The following is a 21,268-nucleotide window of genomic DNA, read 5'->3' on the forward strand; positions in this document are numbered from 1 at the left end:
TGTGTCAGATTATTTTAAGGTTTAAAAAATGTCTCTAGACTATGAGAATAATTATGCTATTCTTTGCACTTAATACTTAGAAATTATTCAGGTTTTTCTTTAACTGCCTTTTTCTAGCTAACCTTATGCTGCATTTTTGCTGCATAGGGTTCTAACTTCATCTAGTTGTATCTAAAGATACACCATTGACCTTGGGTAGTTCATATTTGCTTAAAGTTGCAATCCATGCCAATAATTACAGTGCCATAGTACAGTATGTGTGGTTAAACTTCAACTTATCTGCTTGTCTAGAGTTTGTCTCTAATAACTTGGAAAATACTTCAGGCTATTTCAGCAGACATCCAATAAAAGAATTGTATTGCATAAACTAAAGTAACTTATTTCCAAAGCACAAATTGGGTAAAGCCTGAAGAAGGTTTTCTCTAAATCAGTTTAAGCAATGCTGACAGACAAATGCACACACAAAAAGGTTTGGTTATTGAAACTACTTAACAGTTCATAATTTGAAATAACAAACAGAACTTCTTGAACCAAGATAACACTAAGCCTGAACTGCACATCAGAACTACTTTCATTTGGTTAATTTTTCCTACTTTTGTACATGGTATAACTTGCTTCCCTAAACCATGCCTGTAATTTCAGTCAAATAAATATTATAAGCAGGGATTTCCCTTTTGTTTTATGGGTAACCAGCTTTCTAAATCTACTTCACCTCTTGTTTATAGACGTTCCCATCAAGGCCAGGCTGGACGGGCGCGGGGTGACCTGCTCTGCCCATGGCAGGGACTTGGACTGGGTGATCTTTAAGGTCCCTTCCAACCCAAACCATTCTGTGATTCTGTGAAATACCTCAGCTTTTCTCATCTTTGCTGGCACATCCGAATTCAGCATCAAGGGAAAAACAGACTCTGAGATTGAATACTTGTTAAAAAGGTGGTATATAACACCACTTTTAGCAAAGCGAGAGACAGAAGACAAAGATTTCATTAGCACGGCTAAAGAAAATAATTGGTTTAGGTTAAAAATACAGTTCTGTGCAACTGATCTTCATGTACCTGCAGATACACTCAACATTGTTTAACTTTTTATAATGCAAATTTCTTGAAAACAGCTTGAGGAGAATCTAGAATAGCCAATGAACATGACATATCATAGAATTTATTTTCTTTCAGCAATAATAATGCAAGAAAAATGGAGCCGGATCCCATGGATGCTACATTTCATTAACTATATGAAATAGCATATTACAATTGCATTGTGCATGGATTTAGGAGACAAATTGAATATTCAACTGAATGTCAGTTACACTATACACAGAAACATTTCATTAGAATTTTTGGAAGTTATATAGCTAATGGCATTGTCTAAAATGACATAGTTCAGCTATGCATTATGCCAGCCTTTAGAAAGAACTCAGTACAGTACAACCCTAAATCTTGTCTATGTATTTTTTCCACCAGAGGGTGCTGGCCAGTTTTTGAAAATATAAGTTACATAGGGATAACTTATTGTGCTGTACACAGCAGAAAGCTTTCACAGGAACTAAAAAATAATTTTTCCAATCTTTGTTTATTATGATAGCCTCAACAGGAGCAGCTGCTGAGTAATTCCGTTCTTAGCAGGGCAGTGTTGATATCCAGGATTTCAGAGGGCACCCTGCTGTGAGGCACAAGACTTTACAGTACTTAAAGCATCGGTCTGGAAACTCTGACTTAGATTCTCATAATTATTAGGAACAGAAGTTTGAGGTTTTTGGAATTCTTGTAGAAATACCAGTAGCTATATATTTTTTTAAATTTATTTTTTTAAGAGGTCTGTAGCTCATGAGCTGCTGTTTTAATGTGCTGGCATAGTGATTTAGGGCAGAGCAGAAAACATTTTGCCAGATAATCTTGTACTCTAGCTCTAGCGGGAGCTGATGCTGGGAGATTTAAAGGAAAGTGTATGTAGTGTAGCAGTACCAATAGGATAAACTCTAATAAGTATAGTCTACGCCTATGAAATGATTGGAGATTCATATGAAATTAATTCATCAGACATTCTGGGGGGGAGGGAAATGTAGGAAAAATACCTTTCCATAGAGTGTATTTGGTTTGATGTGGATTTTGGGGTTGTGAGCATCAGTATTCACAAGCAGATCCCAAATCTATCTTTAAAATTATTTTTATAGTTTATTCTCAAAACGAACCTTTCTACTTTGGAAAGAAAGCTCATACATGTTTAATTGGGATGTCTGAAGATGTTTAAACTGCTCTGGATGTGATAGTTATCGAAGGCCTTTAGTGACTAGAATGGAAAGACAACTCCTTGCTGCACGCTGGACACCCCGCGGTGTCTCAACTAACCTCGGCAGGCATTTGTTCGCTGATGTACGAAATTCAGCTCAGTCTGACGGACTGAACAACAATCCTGCTCGTAGCTACCGATCCACAGAGCAAACGCTTTCCCTGTAGCGATGCGTGCAGACTGCCCACCGCGAACATCGACTTTGGACAAGACGGACCTTTGGCCACGTAGCTTCAAGCGCTGAAGGTTACTGTACCACTTCTAAAACAGGCAAGGCAAATTGCTTGCGGCAAATTTACCTGTACACAGTTTGGTGGACATGTTCTCAGTTTCAAGCATCCTCAAGGTGCCACAAACCCATCTCACCGCCCAAGGAGAACTTGGCACCGTCACCCTTCGGTGGCTGCAGCACAGGGTGCGGGCGTGACCCCAAACCCGGTTTGGGGGGTTTTCAGACGTTCTTGGACACACTGCGAAGCGGAGCTGAAGTCCGCGCTGCAGCAGCCGATGAGCGGCTAAAGCAGAACCCCGGGCCCGGCCCGAGGGCGCCCGCGCCCCGCGGCCCCGCTCCCGCGGCGGGATCGGCCCGGGCGCGGCGCGGCGCACCTGCGGGCGGCAGCTCCTGCGCATGGCTGCGCGCTCGCACGCGCCCGCCTCGCCCCGCACCGATTGGCGGGCGCTCCCATGCGGAGCAGCGATTGGCCGGCGCGCCCCGTCTCCGCCCCTCGATCCCCCTCGGCCGGCCTGGGCCTCGTCCTCGGCGGCGGGCGGGGGGTCGGAGCGGCGGGCGGGCGGCCCGTGGCGCTGAGGGCGCCGCCCCGCCCCGGTGCCGGCGGAGTCCCCGCGCCGAGAGGGCTCGTGGGCGGCGCCGGGGGCAGCCGCTCCGCACAGGTGAGACGGGACGAGCCTTGCGGGACAGGTGGGACCGGCCGCGCTCGCCCCGCCGGGCTGCGGGCCCAGCCGCCGCAGTCTCCCGCCGGCCGCGCTCCGGGCGTAGCTGTGCGGGGACGGGCCCGGCGGGGAGCCCATCCTCCGGGGCTGCGCCGCTTGCGGGGGGCCGGCGGCTCCCGGCCCTCCGGAGGAGCGGCGAGCGGGGCGCGGCCCGCGGGCAGGTGCGAAGGCGGGGGGGCCGCGCCGCTCCCGCGTCCTCCGCCGCGGGGCCCCTCTCTGCGGGCGCCGCTCGGGGCCGCCGGGCGCTGCCTGGGCGTCGCGGCCGCTGCCCGCGCTGCGGCGCCTGCCGGGTCGTGGCGCGGCCTTGCGGGGGCCGGCGCGGCGGGGCCGGCACGGCAGCCCCGGGCACCGGCTGCGGGCGCGACCCTCTCCCGCCGCGCCGGCGGGTTTCTGAGGTTTGCAGGGTGGGTGAAACGGGGTTGTTACTTCTCGGGCACGCGGGTCCGGTGCTTTCCGAGAGCCGGTAACGAGGGGAGCGGTGCTGGTTGTGTAGTGTAGTGGGGGAGCAGGTGAGAGACGTTTGGCCACATCCTCCGTTGGACCTTGGGAATAAATTTGAAAGCCGTTTGTGTATCATGTGAGTGATATTGTGCAGATGCTGTTAAGGTGCTGTTTTCAAATAATTTTTGGTCTGGCTTCGATATCTGAGGTTTTGACATGTAGTGGAGAGGAGCTGCTGTTGAAATTTTCACCTGTAGAACCACAGCAAGCCTTTTGTCTGTAGTCTGTTGTTGAAAACCCAAGAATATGGAGTGTATGTAGTCTCTTGTCTTATTTATTATTGAAAAAATTTAAATCTGGGTTGGTCCCTCTGATTATGTGGAAGGGTATTCCTTGTCTTAAAGGCCTTATAGTTGAATGTACCAATCTGTGACTGGAGACTTTTTCAGATGTTCAAAGTTTTATTTAGAATGTTAGTTTTCAAAGCTATTGAGAGCAAGAAATGGACAGAATAGAGCGCACGCAGAGACACACAAACCAAAAATGTAATTGCCAGGGAACAAATCTGATTGATAAAGCTCAGCTGGGATGTGAACGTACGTTATGTCTGTAATTTTAGTTGAAATATTTAAGTGGATGCTAACTCATTTTGATTATTTTATAAACTAGGATCATTTGCTCATGCAGGCAGTGTCTGCTGTATGTATCCTCAGAGTTTGGATGACTTTCGAGTGTATGAAGAGAACACTACTTTGCCAGCAAAAGATAGCTTGCTTTGAAGCCGATAGGAATTACATCTGTTTAAAGACTAGAAGATATGCATTTTTGTGAGTGGAGGTGCCTTAACAACAGAAGGAGAATGGAGACTGTAGTAGAGGCAAAGTAGCAGCACCATGTGATCTGCAGTGATTTTTGACTCTATCAAAGCGACATGGGTTTTAATGTGATTTTCATATCAGTTTCCACATGGAAATATCTGTCTTTGAGATAATTTTCTTCTTATTTGATGTATAATTTCCTTAAACATCAGCTGCTATAGAAGTTGGTATATGGCAGCAGAGGAGAAGAGGGAAGGGCTATGCCTAAATATCACCAAAGCAAGTTACCTAAACAGTATTTTCTCAGGTTTGTTGCTGATCATGTTTGGTGGAATAGCTGTAGCTTAATTTGGCGATACAGAGAAAGAAGCATGATTGTATTTGGTTTTGTCTTCATTCTGCTTTGTTTAGTTAAGTTTTGAGGAAAATGGAGTGAGAATGAGTAGCATTTACCATTCATAAAGCAGCTTGAAAGAAGTGATTAAAACCAATAAGCAAACCTGTATCACCTTGGACCTTCTGATGATTGACAGAATGAGGAAGTTACAGGCACATATTTGGAGAGTGTTTAGTCATGAAATTCCTAATAATTTTCTCTTCCCTCTGTGATGTATTCTTCAGTTCTTTTGAGTTTGGGAATTTGTCACATATCATTGGAAACTAGGGTGGGGAACTAGCCATCAAAACTGAGAGGGAGAGCTAAGAATGAAAATACTGGAGGGCGTGTTTTAAATAATGCATAGCTTGAGAAGAGCTGAGTTATAAAATAAATGTCACCATAATCCTGTTTCCTGTTAATTTACAGGAATGTCATGCTTTTAAACAAGAGATAAACCTGCTAAATAGCCGGATCTAGACCCTGCAACGGATTAATGGAGGCGTGCAGCAAAATGGGTTGAGTGCGTGCAGAACTACCTTATTCCACACTGTAAGTATGCAACTGTAATAAAAGTAGCAGCTGTTTTCCTATTTTTATGTTTGATATCAGAGATTACAGAAGTGTCTGTCACTTCTGTTTAGAGAACCTAGATTTGTGTTAAGAGTCATTATAGTAATATATTGTAATACAGCAGATATATATTTCTTTTCCTGTGACTGATTTGTTGAGATTCCCCTAAAGTATAACTCTCCTAAACATGCATCTTGTCCTTCTGACCTATGCAAGTCAGCAGACTTGCTCGAAGGGTAATGGCTTTTGAGGGAGGACTTCTGCTGGAGCGAGACCTGCAGCTCTGTCTTGATATGGATCGAGATGGTACTGGGTTCTTCACTGCATTTTTTTATTTATTTTTTGTTAAGGACAGATATTTCTTTTGTAGTTACTGTTGTTAACGGAGAAATATTTTTCACTTTGTTCCCTTCAACATTATGCAACAGTGCTTTCTCCTGTTTTTTCTCTTTTTATATAGTAATCTTTCAGCTTCTTAGAATTTGCTAAGATGGAGTTTGTGTTCATGTTTCATTTACGTGAAATAACTGGTGAGGCCATATCTGGAGTGCTGTGTCCAGTTCTGGGCTCCTTAGTTCAGGAAAGTTATGGACTTACTGGAGTGAGTCCACTGAAGAGCCACAAAGGTGATTAAGGACTGGAGCATCTTTCATGTGAGGAGAGGTCGAGAGAGCTGAGGTCGCACAGCCTGGACAAGAGAAGGCTCAGGGGAGATGTCACCGGGGTATAGAAATACCCAAAGAGAGGATGTAAAGGGCGTGGAGCCAGAATCTTCAGTGGTACCCAGTGAGTGGAAGGGACAGTGGGCACAAATTAAAATCTAATAGAGTACATGGAAAACACATGGAATTCCTCCTAATCACAAGAAAACATTTACTGTGAAAACGATCGAGCACTGGAACAAGTTAAACAGAGAAGTTACATCATCCACAGAGATAATCAAAGCCTGACTGGATGTGGTCATGGGCAACCTGCTCTGCTTGAGCAGAGGCCTTGGACTATATAGTCTCAAGAGGGCCCTCCCAGCCTCAGCGATTCTGTGAAAAAATAGTTATCAAGATTGTGGGTATTGCAGAGTCAGAGAGAGACAGCAGGCTTTCTAAACTATGTGCAGGTGAAACAGAGAGGGAATATGGCAATAGTTGCGGTGGATAACTCTGCATGCTGAAGAGGGAATATTTATCACAGTCCTGTGTGAACATCTTGACCGTTGGAGTATAGGTGAAATCGCGGGCAAGGTGGTAATGGTGATCACTGCCTCCTACACTTAGCAGATCTCTTCCAGAATATTTGCTTTTTTAGCCAAAATGACTTGGCAAAATTAATACAAGTACGAAAGTAGTTTTGAATGATGGCAACTCTGAGGGATGAATTATTGGCTAGCCCTGAGTAAGTTCTGTTCTGCACGACTTAGGACAGTACAGTGCAATCTAGCATTGACTTCTGAATTATTTCACATCAACCAAGATATGACACTTTCCCTGCATTTATTTCCACTATTTTTCGAAGGGATGCTGTAAAATAGGCTCTCAGAGTAATTGTGTTAAACAACCTAACGCCTAGAAAGCACTTTTTTCCATTTTCATTTCTTAATCTATCAAAGATGAACATCTATTATTTTCTGAGTTATGATTACATATTAAACCAAAAGATTTAAAATAGTTAGAAAACAAGCCTGCAATAAGTTAAGAGTCACTGCCACCTAGTGGAGCGTTGAAAACTTGATTAAATAAGATTTGAAGAGGAGAGTCAACAGGTTTTTATGGTTGACACAGAATAAGAGATTCCAAGTGGCAGCAAAGGATACTAGATTTCTTTTTTCCAGTAGCTTATAGTTGTTATTCTTCATTTAAGAGATGCAACTTTTATTTTTTTCTTCCCCATTTATAGTAGAACGTGTGAAATGCTCCTGCTGACTTCCAGCATTTGAATACAAAACCAGCCTATTATTAATGGAACACTTGAAAGCCACAAAGGCTGTTGTGCTGTTGTTTATATACTATTTCAAAATATGTTAATGATGTTTGGTTGGACAGACAGGGTGTCATCTAATCTTGAGACTGGTACTAAATCTGAAACTTCAACTAATTTTGCTGAGAAATTTGAATCAGAATGCAATGTTTGACCAGAAATTACTGCTTTAGTTGAGCAGCATTTTGTGAGTTTGACAATGAAAATGGAATTCTTGTTCAGTCTTGTGGTAGGGAGTTGTTTTGTGGTTTTATTTAAGTAAATAAATAAGTTCATCCTTGAGATAAAGATTTACAGACATGGGTAAAATTCCACAGTCTATGCAAAGTTCTTAAAACGGTTTCTAATTATTAGAAACCTGCACTGCATTTCTTGTCTTAATTTGTTTAGGTATCCAGACTGAGTGCTGTTTCCCTTCAAAAGGTGTAGTCGCATCATTTGATCTTGTCACAGCCCATAGAAGGATTTATATACTAAATTATAAATATTATTTCCATTACATTTTCATTATCATTCATTAACTATAGTAAGAAGTTTCTTAGAAAAGAATGTGCATGAAACTACTAAATTGCTCGTGGTGTATTTTATCTATAGGTGGTACTGTTGCCTAAAGCATAATAAAATATATTAGGGATTTTCTGGTGAAATGGATATTGAAAATAGACAGACAGTTTTTGCTTAGGAAGATCTTTAGTTGTATAAATGTAATACCTTCTATAGCCTAATTGCTTTTTTCTTACTTAACTGTTAGTAGGCAGTTATTATTTAAATTCAGGCTTTTGAACGCTTTAGAATTTTTTGTGTGCAAAATGGCCACTAAAGTCTAACGTTGAATTATTTCAAAAGGACTTTTGAAACGAAGAGCTTTTTCATATAAAGCATTGGGACTATTTAGACAACTCAGCTGTCCAGTCTCCTGTGTACATTTGTGTGTGCATCGTGTGTCATGAAAGGGCTCAGAATGGCATACGAAATCTTGCTGTTTGCTGAAGGCAGTGGGATTCACATGGATCATTTCTGCCTTGACTATAGGAGATTTCGTCTTTTTCCTCTCCATTTTGCAGAAATTGTATGTGAGGGGATGAGAAATGGGGTTTGAGAGGTGATGCTTGACAGGAGAAGAGCTCTGAGGAATGTGAAGATGTGATGAAGCGTTTGAACATACTGAACTTTTGGGAGGGGACACTGTCAGGAATAAAACAGTTTTACATCAGTGTTGCTCAGTGTTTCTGGGGTTCGTGCATTTACTTTTCTCTATGTTCACAAGTATCCACGTAGCTCTCAGCAGCTGCTACTTTGAAAGTTTTAAATAAATTATCTTCTAAAAATCCTTCCAGACTGCAATGACTAAACAGCTGTAAATTGCTCAGACTCAGAATTTTTTTTTTTTTCTGTTTTTAATATTATAATGTTAAAATGATGATACTAAACAAAAGAAACTTAGTGAGGGGAAATAGGTATGTAAATACCTAGGTGTGGCGAACATGCAATGCACGGATTTAGATACCTTGATGCTAATTGCTTTTTTTCTCTTTATTTAGCAATAGCACAAAAAGATGGGACTTACCCCTGCCTCTGGTGAGCCTCTGGGCTGAAGCTGGGTCTGATGTAGATGGTGACATAAGTTCCACATCAGTGGCTGAATGCAAGCATGGGGCACAAATATAATGACACTATTGTTTCATCCTGTTTTCTTAATACAGTCCCGTTTTCTGATACTTTAACTGTGCTAACATTTTCTCATTTGTACTCTACGCCCACAGCATCCGAATATGACTTTGTTCATGGTTTATCAGGGAAAGAAACATTCTAATGGTGAACATCTGGAGGAATAGTTTTGGAATGAAGAAAGAGGAAAACGAGTGCGGTGGTGAAAAACAATGGGAATTGAATGTGGTGCTTTATATGGTCTATTGTAACGTGTCCTGTGGCAGTATATTGTTGATCTTGCTGGAGGTAGAAAGCAGGAGTCCTTCAGTGTTCTTCATTCCCGAATCTTGGTAGATGACAGCTCACTGTTCTGATGTTTGATACCGCGTTCTGGAAGGTGTGTCCTGAGGAGCGGCTGAGGGCTTTGGGTCTGTCCGGTGTGGAGAAGAGGCTGAGGAGCGACCCCGTGGCTCTGCAGCCTCCCGAGGGGCAGGTGCGGACAGAGAGGTGCCGAGCTCTTCCGGGGACCCGACGTGGGGATGGTTCAACACTGAGCCGAGGGTGTGCTTGTGTTACATTTGAATTTGGGGGAAAAAAATCTGGTTTGTCCTTTTTGGAAGGAAAATATCTAACCTTGCAAGCTTTTTCTACGTACTGGATGTTGAAAGGCAAAAAAATGTTAATGTTTTTTGTTTCAGATATTAAAGCACTTTTGTCTCTTTTTGGTTTAGTGAACGTTAAAACTTGGAATAAAACTGAGCTTGGACAGAATACAAGATCACATGTGGGATTTTTCTTTCCCCTTTCAGAGCATTTTTGAGCCCCCGCACACTGGAAAGCCTAGTCAGAAAGGCGGAGAAGGAGGAGATGAGAATATTTTTGTGGCCTTGATGTAAATGCCACATTTTAAAGAAATTACATCATGAAAATTGCTTTCCACTTCAGTATCTCTGAAGACTGTTAACAGGAGTAACTCCAGACCTAGAAATACTTTGCAGTCTCTTAGTACTCAAAATATAAGTTAATTTTATCAGAACACAAGACAAAGGAAGTTGTTTCTTGACCAGTTTAGCTGAGCTGATTCTGGTGTTATTTGAAACACAGTTACTGGTTTGTTTCATGCGTGCCTACGAGATCGCGGGGAGAGTTGTTCGGCCTGGGAGGCCTCTTGGGGATGGCCAGCGGGAAGGCCTTGTCTTTCTGAAGGGGGTAAAATAGGTGATTTTTATTCTCAGCTGCTTGCTTTTCCAGCATTTTCTTGTCTATGTGATCAGTGTGTTGTGGGCAAGGGTGAGGATTCGAAGTTGCACGCTTGAGCAGCTGCCGATTTTGCTGAGAGCGCGGGCGTACGGAGCCCGTGGCAGTGGGTGCCGTGGCGTCCCCGGTGCTGTGGAGGTGACGGGACAGCCGTGCTGGCAGGTTTTTCCATTTGAAGTGAATCAGAGTTTGAGCTGACTTGGTGGTTCTGTGAGCAGTTCTTGGGCTTTGTGTGTGCACACATTTATACACATGCAGAAACACACAGATAGTTCTGCTCTTAGTCTGTATGTGCCTGCTGTGCCTGAAAAAAAATTACTAGCTGTTTGCTAGCAGCATGTTTAAAGTGTGTGTGAACTTTCTGTAACACTGCCAGTTCTTCGGCCGGTGAAACAGGGCTATATGGTGTCTGCGTTTTAACCCGTCCCTAGCAGGCTTGTCTCCAAACAGTATCTTCTACGGGAACAGTGAATTAATTCTCTTAAGTTTTGCAGCAATAGTCAGAGGTCCAGTTTGAGGGAGGGACCACACATATCCATTGGTGACAATTTAAGTGACATGAAAAACACTTCTAAGCAATTTTTGGAATTAGCCAGTCTTATGGTCAAGTTTTTCTTTGCTGTGTAGATTTGAAAATAAGATTGCTTAGGGTTCCCTTTGCTTCCCCTTACATACAATTTTGACCAAGAGGAATGTTTTTGTACCTGGAAGTATCTGTTGTTGTCACTGCCTAAGTGATTTTATTTAAAAATGTATGTGTAATTTTTTTTTGAGTACCCTTGCTATCTGAATTAAGTCTGTAATCATGTCAGTTGTTCTCGTTTTAGTTGGGCCTATTTATATACAAATTTTGTTTTTCCTGAATGAGATGCAACTTAATTAGATTTGTGGAATTATATATCCACCTATGTCTATATGGTATGTATCCTTTAGCATATAATAAACATATATCTAAGAAGATGAAATCTGATTTCCTGATATTAGGAAGATAAATATTTATAAATACTTGATACTTATGTTTGTTCAATACTCAGGAATATGCTGTCTTCTAATTAGTTGTGCTTTATTTCGAGATTGTTCTTTTAGATACAAGTATTACTGTTGTGATCAATAGATTTGTTAATTCAAAACTGCAATATGGGGTGGTTTTGTTTGGTTTGGTTTGTGTTTTATTTAACACTTTGTATTTCTGTGTTTTCCTTAAACACTTCATAATTCTGAAATGGACTATTTGATCTAAGTGGGTAGAAGCAGCTTCTTTGTGGTATCACATACTCAAATGTTTTGCAGTCCAGTCTCTTGGTTTCTGGAGGAAGCTTCAGGTGTATGACGTATGTGAAGTCCTAAGCCAGTTTGGAAGTGCATCTCTCTGCAGAATCCAGTTTGGAAAAAGTCTTAGTTCAGACAGCGCAGTGTCTGCATTAGCCGAGATTCGTCCTTCCAGCTGAGAAGGGTGACGATGTTGACTGGTTTTCTTCTCTGGAAAACTTCTGTTCTTTGAGGCCTGACAGGAAAGACTTTTTCAGGGTCCAAATAGATATTAGTGGAGGCCTAAGCAGCTGCAAATAGGATTTGTGCATTAGAAAGATACAGTGAGACTTAAATCACTGGTTATGAGACTAATTCAAATGATGAGCAGGGAAAAGTGAGGGAGCACCATTTTTTCAGTCAGTTAATAGCTTGGATTTCTTATTTTAAAATATGGTATGATAATCTGGATGAATACTGTCTAGCAAGTGCTTAATATAAAACCTAATTCAACATAAGTAGAAATAATACGCTTTTGTTTTTTTCCTGCCTTTCTCGAGTTACTTGGAAGTGGGGATAAGGACTTGGCATGGCTTTAGCGATATTCGGTTATACCCCTTCACAGTTGGTACCTGAAAGGGAAAAGAGAATCTAGCTCCTAAGATCGTCTTGTTTCTGAAATTATTTTCTCTGAAAAAGAACAATGAAATCTCTTGTACTGTTGGGTTTTTTTAAATTTTATTTCTTTATTTGCATGCCTACATTTGATTTGCAGGAATTCTGTTTTCATCATGCTGTCTCACCAGTGCTGGCTGAGCTGAAACTCGTGCGTCTTGAGGAGAGCATGTATAAAAGGAATGACCTCATGGCCGATGTGACGGTCACCTCTGCCACTCCAGAGGTACAGTTCCTTGGGGTTTTTTAGCTCCTGTATCAACACGGAAATTTTGGCTTCTTTCAACTTTCACGGAAGCCCTTTCTACTGCTGGGCATGTCAGTCCTTTTTCTTGTGGACGGTGTAGTATTTGACAACATTAGAACACTCCATGGTTCTTGGTGTTCACAACTGATATTTTTAATTATTGTTGATGATTATTACTAATTTAGATTAGTTTTAAATAGCATTTTTCACCTGTCACTCTGTAACTTACAGCAGCCATTTATTATTGAGTTACGAGCAACTCTTTACCTTGCATATTTAATTTAAAATTTCCATTGAACATGAAGCTTCAAAATGCCAACATTTCCTTTTGTGCAACAGCTCTTTTATCTAGTCTGTGTTTTATAAAATGGCTTTCTAAAGCTGGGAATTTCATAGAGGTAAAATTGTATGTTACTGTAGTTTTTGCATATGTTGGAAACATCATGAATTGTGCTAAACTGAATTTTATAATTCGGTGTCTGAAGCTTTTTAAAGCTCATGCATTTTCTTGACATTTCTTAATATTTTTACACAACTATTTTCTGAATTTGACATCAAATTCATCATTCTCCAGATAAGCCTACTATTTTTTCTTTGTAGGGTAGTAGCAGCTCTGATTCTCTGGAAGGGCGAAGTTCAGATTATGCCAATAAAAGCTACGATGCAGTTGTATTTGATGTGTTGAAAGTAACTCCTGAGGAGTTTGCTGTAAGTAGAAATGTTATTTTTGCATTTAAGCTTGTATAATATTCAGGGCTTGCAGGATGTTAAAAAAAAACCATAAAACTTGTTTCTTAAAATAAAAGTCTTTTAAATGAACTTCCAATGTTCTTTATAAAATCAGAAATTTGTTTTCAACTTTAACAAAATAAAAATGTCTTTCAGTTTAATCGCTCACTACTGACCTGACACAGCATATGTGTTTTTCTGTGTAAAGCCATTTGAATTTTTTCTAGTGTTTTAGAAAACCCTAGCATAGCTTTTAAGATGTTAGTTATCCACAGACTGATTCATTATTTTTAGTTGTAACTGCAAGTACTCATATTTTCTGCTGAAACAGTCTGTTACGGCTTTTGTGCTTGGCCCCTAGTTTTTAATTTCTACGTTAACTTGCTGGGGAGCAGGAAGGAGTGAGGATGAAAGCTATTGAACTGACGTGGTTCAATGTTTTAATTCATATTTGGGGCATCAAAATGATGTTCCCCTCATTTGGTGTAAGATTGTATAATACCTGTTCACAAAAAAGTCCTGGAGATATGCCTCCATTATTCCTGTAAGTTTGTCACTTTGGAACAAATTCTGATGACCCTTTTTAACACTGAGTACACAAATGAGAACTGTTGTTAGGTAAAAATATAAAACCACTTCGTTGGCAAACCTGCATCAGCTCAGCTAAAAAACGGCCCGATGCTTTTGCTCCTGCTCATCCAAGTTCAGACGATCTGTGGCCAAGGACAACCTTCAGAAATTAATAGAGCCACAATTTAGACAGGCCTGTAAAATCACACCAACATAGATGTCTAATTTCATCAGAGGAGACTGAATATTTAGTCCAAAGACAGCCCAGAACATATCATTAAGCCTACATCAGCAAAAATGAATTTGTAGTGATCTCAGAACTCCATTTATAAAATGATCAAGTCAAGGTAAGTTTGATTGTAACTCATCAGATTTCTGGTATGTTCGTAATTCCTACTGCTGTTGATTTGAGATGGAAGCCTGTTGATGGTTGATTTAATGGTGCACTTAAAAAACACACACATATGTGCACATACCCCCCCATATGTCATTGCGATGTCTTTTTAACTCTGAATTCCAAAATTACGTAAGTTGCTTTTCTCTCTCCCATTCCACTTACTGCCCATAGCCCCGAACATAACAACCAACCAACAAACTCGCCAGCCCCCAAAGAAACCAAAAATTGAAATGTGTGTCTGTGGGACTGGTAGTGAGGCTTGAAGATCATATGTAAACCCTATGCTTTATTGACTCAAGTAACATTTACTGCTTCTGTTTCATCTGGAGAAGCAACCAGTAAGTCATACATACCATTTCTTCTGACTCAAGACTGTAGTAGTCCGAGTGCTTCAAATAACTTGAAACAGTTCACTTGAGGAGAATGAAAAAAAAAAAAACAAACAAAACCACAGCAACCCCACAGGTCTGCGTTTACTGTAGTTAGCACAGTTTGGTTACTGGTCATCAGGGCAGAGACCTATGGAAGATGGGATTGCTGTATTGAATATAAATATTTAGAGAAAGGGAATGGAGCCAAGTAAGGTCACTTCCAAATTTAGTGTGTTGTGTTCCATTTTAAAATTTAGAAGCAGCAGAGGAGAAATTCCTTGGTGGTAATCACATGCAATGAAAAGACCAGCAGCTTGACAATACTGCTGAATTTCGTTTTCATCTTCTTGGTGATTTTCACTGAGGCCAAATGCGGGACTAGTCTGGTCTGTGTAGAAAATATGACTGTATGGTTTGTAGTTATTAAAGGGCAGATGTACGTACATGATTGTTAGCTCTTTGTATTATTCAAAATTTTATCTTTATTGCAGAGCCAGATTACATTGATGGATATGCCAGTGTTTAAAGCTATACAGCCTGAGGTAGGTTTTCTTAAACTATCTGCTTACATCTTTGGAATTCAGTGCCTGAGGAAATGTAACTATTTAAATAATGCTTTTTCATTCAAAAATGCTCAGTTTCTTGCAGTACACTAATATTCTTCTAGGCATGTTCCTTGTTAGCACGGTGAATCTGTAAGCTAGCCTGATTTACTTTGTTTTGTCATCTATTGCCAAAAGAGATGACTATGCTCTTCTGGAAGTCTTGTGTCCTGCTTTGTGTTGGGTGTTTCTTCAGGATAAATTTATCGAATGTCAAAATTCTCTATTCTGCCTTCTGCTCCTGTTTTTCAGTTCACATCTAATTACAGAGTTTGACTTATGCCTCTAGTCATAACCTGTATTTTAGACTATTAGTTTTTAATCATATTTTCTGACTTTCATCTTATTGGCATTACCAATATAATTTGTTTGCCAAAAATAAACTACTGTTTCTATCCTGAAATTCTGCCAGCTGTAGGACTAGGTTTTAAAGCAAGATATAGTCTGAGTGTTTGTCACCCGCCTGCCTCTTGTTATTAGGTAAGTTTTTAGACCAAGAAGGTAAAAATTTTCTGATTGGATCAAATATTAATGTATGGTCTGCAACTGTCTGCATTTGTTTGAGGCCTGGTAGCCTTTTAAATTACGGTGGTATATTTGTTCTTTTGTGTCTGTAAGCTCGGACACCCTTTGATAAGCCCCGCTTTGGGGCCGCAGATGGCGGCTGGCTCCCGTGTTGTTCATGGGCAGATGGTTGTCTGCCATTTTACACTGGAGCTCGGCCTTGTCAGAGTCCTCTTTGGCGTCCCTGTATTGCCTGGAAGAAGGAAATACTCCGGTTGAAACTTGTGTTTCATGATGAACTTGTTTGATATGTCGCTGGGTATGATGAAGGCAGAGTTACAGTCCCTGCTTCTTTCATACTTGCTTGTGCAAGGTGGTCACAATTGCTCTGCAGAATCAGCTTTTGCATGCAGGAAGTGATGGCAAATACTTCTAATGTTGCTTATTAATATGTTTAGCTTTAGCTTTGGTTTTGAACCAGAGAAGATTCTATACTTGCAAAGCCTTTACTCCTGTGTCTACTGAGTTGCTCATACGAGGGAACCCTGGACCAGAACAGTCAATGCAGAATGAAACTTGAGAGACATTGGTTGTGGCTGATTGCTTAGTCTCTCTGTGTCGCAATATTAATAATGATGCCTGGTTTTTTTCTAGTATCAGGAGATATACAAATCACATCATTTATGTACATTAGGAAAACACAGAAGTGTTTGGTAAGATTAGGTGCCGTCCAGTCGGTGCCTTGGGTTGGTTTGAGCAGTTATATGATAGATGCTTCTGTCATGTGTCAGTTATTACTCATGTAAATGTTTTTAAACATTGCTGATTTTTAAGGCAATTTTAAAATGTTTCCTAGGAACTAGCCAGCTGTGGATGGAATAAGAAGGAAAAACATATGCTCGCTCCAAATATTGTTGCCTTTACTAGGAGGTTTAACCAGGTAAATTATTTGATTACTGTGGTGAACAGGTACAATTTGACAGTTGTCTTTGAGTATAAAGTTAATAGAACTACTCATACGAATTAAAATTTAAGAATATTTCTCTAAATAAGGATTAAGATTTTTAAATGGCTTTTCCTGTTTTTGATTGCTTTGTCCACATTTTCGTGTTGTTCCTCTAGACTATTGGTTCCTAATTATTAGTTTCTAATAATTTTTGCTGATATGTCATGATACAACATTAGCAATTGTTTTCCCTCTTTTTCTGTGTTTCACCTGCTCTTTCAGTTATCTTAGTGTTGCCTCACTTCTCTACCCATTTATATCCAGTGGTAGTGCTTTTAGGTAATTGCAACTACACGGGTGATATAATTCATGGGATCAGAACTCCTTTTTCTTTCCTTACTCTGTTTTCTCCCTGGAGCGTCATGAAAGTTTTGCAAATATTTCATCTAATAAAGTCCTTTTTTTGTAAATAAACTCAGTTATGTGTGTTTCCTTTATAGGTCAGTTTTTGGGTTGTACGAGAAATATTAACAGCACAGACCTTAAAAATAAGGGCAGAAATATTGAGCCATTTTGTGAAAATAGCTAAAGTAAGTGCAAATTTCTTGTGCTATCATTCAAAAATCTTACTTCCTTTTTGTTTGTTTCTGCACTACTCCTGTGAACCGTTGTTGGATTACGGAGGGTAAAGTTCTTTTTTAGCATATCTGCTATGTTGTACTACATGAATAAGATAAAGGTATGACATCTGTTGAATTTATTGATTAAATAAAACTACCCAGTTCCGTGTGACTCGTCTTGTACCTTTGCCTACTAAGTTTAAAAGTGGTTTGTCTTGTTGATGATCAGCTACGTGTTGCCAACACCAAACCTGATTGTAAACTGTTATGTTTTTTGTCTCCCCCCATTCAAATTTTATCTTTTATGAAAAGAAATCTCTTGCTTCTAAAACGGCTATTGTGAGACTTGTATTCCTACTTGTAATACGGAGTTGCAGGTATAAAGTACCGCTATTAAAAACTCAATTATTTCTGTGAGTTTCAGCACTGCATGTTACAGGTTATTCTTAACTTTTTTAAAAAATATTTTTCTGCTTTGTGGTCTGTGGACATTCTGTTTTGTATGACCCTATGTGACACTTACTAATATTAGCAAGAAGGCAGCACTTCGATCAAAGAGTGCTAATCTTGTACAAGTGAAATTGCGTGTGTGTAGGTAATTAGAATAATAATTTCCATGTAATACAAAACACTTTTTTTGTATTGTGAATATTTCCAATCAGTTTACTTAGCAGTTTTGTCCTTATGCAGAAGGGAATGTATCTGAATATGTTCCTGGAACAAATACATAGTCCAGGTGCTAGGAGAATGGTCAACTTGTTTGTAGAAATAAGATGTGCTGCTTTTTTTTTTTTTTTCTTCCTGCAAAAAGGAAAACACTGCCCTCTTTTTTTATTATTATTCTCTTTTTTTTTTTTATCCCTTTCTTTCTTTTTCTGCAATAAAATCCAGATCTTCCTCAAATGCTCCTGAGCAATGAGTAAGTTGATCACTCAAGGATGAATTGAGCCTCTTTTTAAAACTTACAAAGAAGCTACATGACACCAGTTCTTTTTTTTTTTTTTTTTAATCTTTCTGGAACTATGTTGTAGGAAACTGTATCATCTAAGACAGCTTTATTCCAATGTATTATCTTTGAGATCAATGTGTTTGAGTAATTGTCAACACAGAGTGAATCTGAAGTACATTGAAGTGAGGAAAATTTGTCCTGTAAAACAGATTACAAAATATAAAGTTGTATTAATTCTGAAAGGATCATCAGCATGTTTGGTTGATAGTTTTGGCTTCATTAAATTTTTAATTTCCAAAATTATAATCATTTTCAAGAACAATGCATCAAAGAATTTTTTCATGATTTCATTTCCTGAGGGAACAGCCTTAGAAAATAACAAATACAAATTAAGTACAGTTTGTAGTCTCACAGCTGAGATGCCTATTGTTCTGAGGGGTACAGCTGGAAAAATTGCAACTTTTAAAGTGGTCTTAAGAATTTTGCACATCGACAGCATTGGATAATGTCTGCAGTCATTGATGAAACGATGAAATTGATGAAAAGTTTGTATTTTATTAAGGAAAAAAATTGTATTTTGTTAATGCAGCTTTGAGGTTAATTAATCCTGCTTCCATTTTCAATGTGCTAAAAGTTATTTCCTTTTTTCAGAAGCTTCTGGAATTGAATAACCTTCATTCTCTTATGTCCGTGGTGTCAGCACTGCAAAGTGCTCCTATCTTCAGACTGACCAAAACCTGGGCTGTAAGTTATTCCTTGACCATTGCATTTTCTGTCTTGTTTGAATTCTGAGGTTTCCTGAACTCTTCTGAATTGTTGAATTGCATGTTCTGGAAGAAGATTCTTTATATTCTTGTCTTTGTGGTACCATCATAGCAGAAGTAGTGATCTGTTACATGTTTTGTGAAAGTTGAGCTTAAACGGCTGCATATTTTTAAACAATCTTTTTTTTTTCCTGTAAGTTTCCTGTTTCCCTGTCTGTTCTAGAAGCCACTGATTATATGCTCAAGAGGACTTCAGTTGATTAGTAATCTTACAAGACCCTCATCTAGAGTGTGTATCCCTGTCCCATTATCCAAATCATTGTGTGTGTCATTAATTGCCTAAAAGGAAAGGAAGAAAAAAGACCTGTTACAAATATAGAAGCGTTGATTTTTGTGATTATCGTACAATGCCCCTCAGTTTTCATTTATTTTGGAAATCAAAAGCATTGAAAATTCCACTTTCAGAAGTTCTGTCTCTTGAGGGCAGAATTTTGCATTTAAATTTGCTGCTAAGTTTCGCCATTTCTTTAAAGTGGAATACACAATTATAATGCAGTCCTGCTGTATCTGATCTTTAAATATACAAAGGATTGGGTAATTCTCATTAATTTAGTGTTCCATCCAATGTGGATCACATTAACTATTCAAAACTGATAAAGATGGTGATATTTAACTCTTTTACTTAAGTTAATTTTGTCTTTAAAATGCCTGTAACATTTTTATGGTTTGGTTGCTCAGAATTAAGCTATAGTCTAATAAAAATGTAAGCGCCTACTGTTTTGAGCAGCTTGATGCAGTTGGAACTTAAATAGGGAAAATTGCTCACATGTGAAACTAAGTGTGTGAATTGACTTAGACCTAAAGAGCAGTCAGGATCTTTGTGGGCACAGTAGGTCAGCAATACTACACAGTGCAAAATTAGGGCCTCAAGGAATTCTCAGTGCAGTTTAGAAAGAAAACAGAATTATTCTTAAATCTGCTCACTCTTGTACCTTTTGTGTTACTTTTTATTAACAGCTGCCACGTACCTCCAGTGTGGCGTTGCAAGGGGCCTCAGGGCTCCCGTGTAGGTGGTCGCTTTACGGGTGGCTCCTTGGAGCCCGCCCTGCGGAGTGAAGCCGCTCACCCCACGTGAGCAGCGGCGGTTTTGGTAACAACGGGCAGGCTCCGGTTCCCTAGAAATGGAACGGCTGGACTCATGAGCTCTGCGGTTTTAGTGCAGGAGCTTCTACAGAGGAAGAAGCATATTGAGAAATATGCTGTGGAACAGCCGTCTGGTGTCGTGAAGTACAGCGGCAAGAAGCCAGTGTGCAGTGCCGTAATTCTGCGCTCATTCTGACTCAATTGGCTTTAAAAATTGTCTTAAAAATATTGCTGATGTTTCTGAAGACAGATGAAACAGGCAATATGTTGTAATAGCTACAGCTGCGTATTTTATGTTTAGTTTCCAGTCTTCTGTCACTTTAGGGTTTTTGTATTGCTAAATATATTTCTAATTTTCTATACCAACTCCAGTAATAGAAAACAGATTTAAGTACCATAGTGATTTACTTTCTTCAGAAAGAATTTTTTCCAGAAAGTTTGTCGTAATTCTAATAAGGCACTGTTTAGACGGCATAATTTGCATTTATTTAGAGCACTTTCTGTTGTTGTTTCTACTTTCAAATTCAAGAGGATTTTTAGCAATTCTTACAAACTACGAGAATATTGGTAACTGTATAATAACATAGATTTTTTTTCTACTAAAAATGTAATATTGCTGAGGTTATTCAAAACTCTGAGGTAGTGATTTGTGGGTCCTTTATAAACTATTCAGAAATAATAACGATATTTGTTCATAGCTTAAGACTTTATGCTGAATTGCAATTTTTTTTTTCTTAACAGGTAGCATGCTTTCAAACATTGTGCTCATTTGGGTGATGGTGATGAATTCAGTCTTAACTATGCTTTCCTTTACTGTGGGTGAATCAAAGTTTTATTGTTTGTTGTTGTCTTTGTGCAGATTTGTCTTTTAAAATTTATGGTCTCCTTCATTTTTCCTATGTAGCTTTTGAATCGCAAAGACAAGACCACCTTTGAGAAGTTAGACTATTTACTGTCTAAGGAAGATAATTATAAAAGGACAAGAGAATACATCAGAAGCTTAAAAATGGTTCCTACTATTCCGTACTTAGGTGAGTGTGAATGATTACCGTGCTCATCCGTAGCTCGTTGGGACTGACCAGCACTGATGCAGCATGTTGTGCGCCTGAAGAACACTGTGTATGTCAGGTATGGTTCACTTAATTTGATATTGAGAAAAATTAGATCTAGTGGAAATTTT

General features: G+C 39.6%; 1 protein-coding gene across 5 annotated transcripts in view; it reads left to right on the forward strand.

Annotated features, from left to right (window-relative positions):
* The first annotated feature begins 3,026 nt into the window (after nucleotides 1–3,026).
* RALGPS1 (Ral GEF with PH domain and SH3 binding motif 1) overlaps nucleotides 3,027–21,268 on the forward strand; it is a 65,959-nt gene continuing 47,717 nt past the window's right edge. For all 5 annotated transcript variants that reach the window (XM_065648217.1, XM_065648218.1, XM_065648219.1 and 2 more), the window contains exons 1-9: nucleotides 3,027–3,177; nucleotides 5,302–5,424; nucleotides 12,347–12,472; nucleotides 13,094–13,201; nucleotides 15,052–15,102; nucleotides 16,523–16,606; nucleotides 17,113–17,202; nucleotides 18,833–18,925; nucleotides 20,993–21,119. In XM_065648217.1, the coding sequence (XP_065504289.1) occupies nucleotides 12,416–12,472; nucleotides 13,094–13,201; nucleotides 15,052–15,102; nucleotides 16,523–16,606; nucleotides 17,113–17,202; nucleotides 18,833–18,925; nucleotides 20,993–21,119 (610 nt within the window). In that variant the 5' untranslated portion in view covers nucleotides 3,027–3,177; nucleotides 5,302–5,424; nucleotides 12,347–12,415. The remainder of the gene's footprint in view (nucleotides 3,178–5,301; nucleotides 5,425–12,346; nucleotides 12,473–13,093; nucleotides 13,202–15,051; nucleotides 15,103–16,522; nucleotides 16,607–17,112; nucleotides 17,203–18,832; nucleotides 18,926–20,992; nucleotides 21,120–21,268) is intronic.

This window comes from Caloenas nicobarica, chromosome 19 (genome assembly GCF_036013445.1).
Source record: "Caloenas nicobarica isolate bCalNic1 chromosome 19, bCalNic1.hap1, whole genome shotgun sequence".
Taxonomy (NCBI): domain Eukaryota; kingdom Metazoa; phylum Chordata; class Aves; order Columbiformes; family Columbidae; genus Caloenas; species Caloenas nicobarica.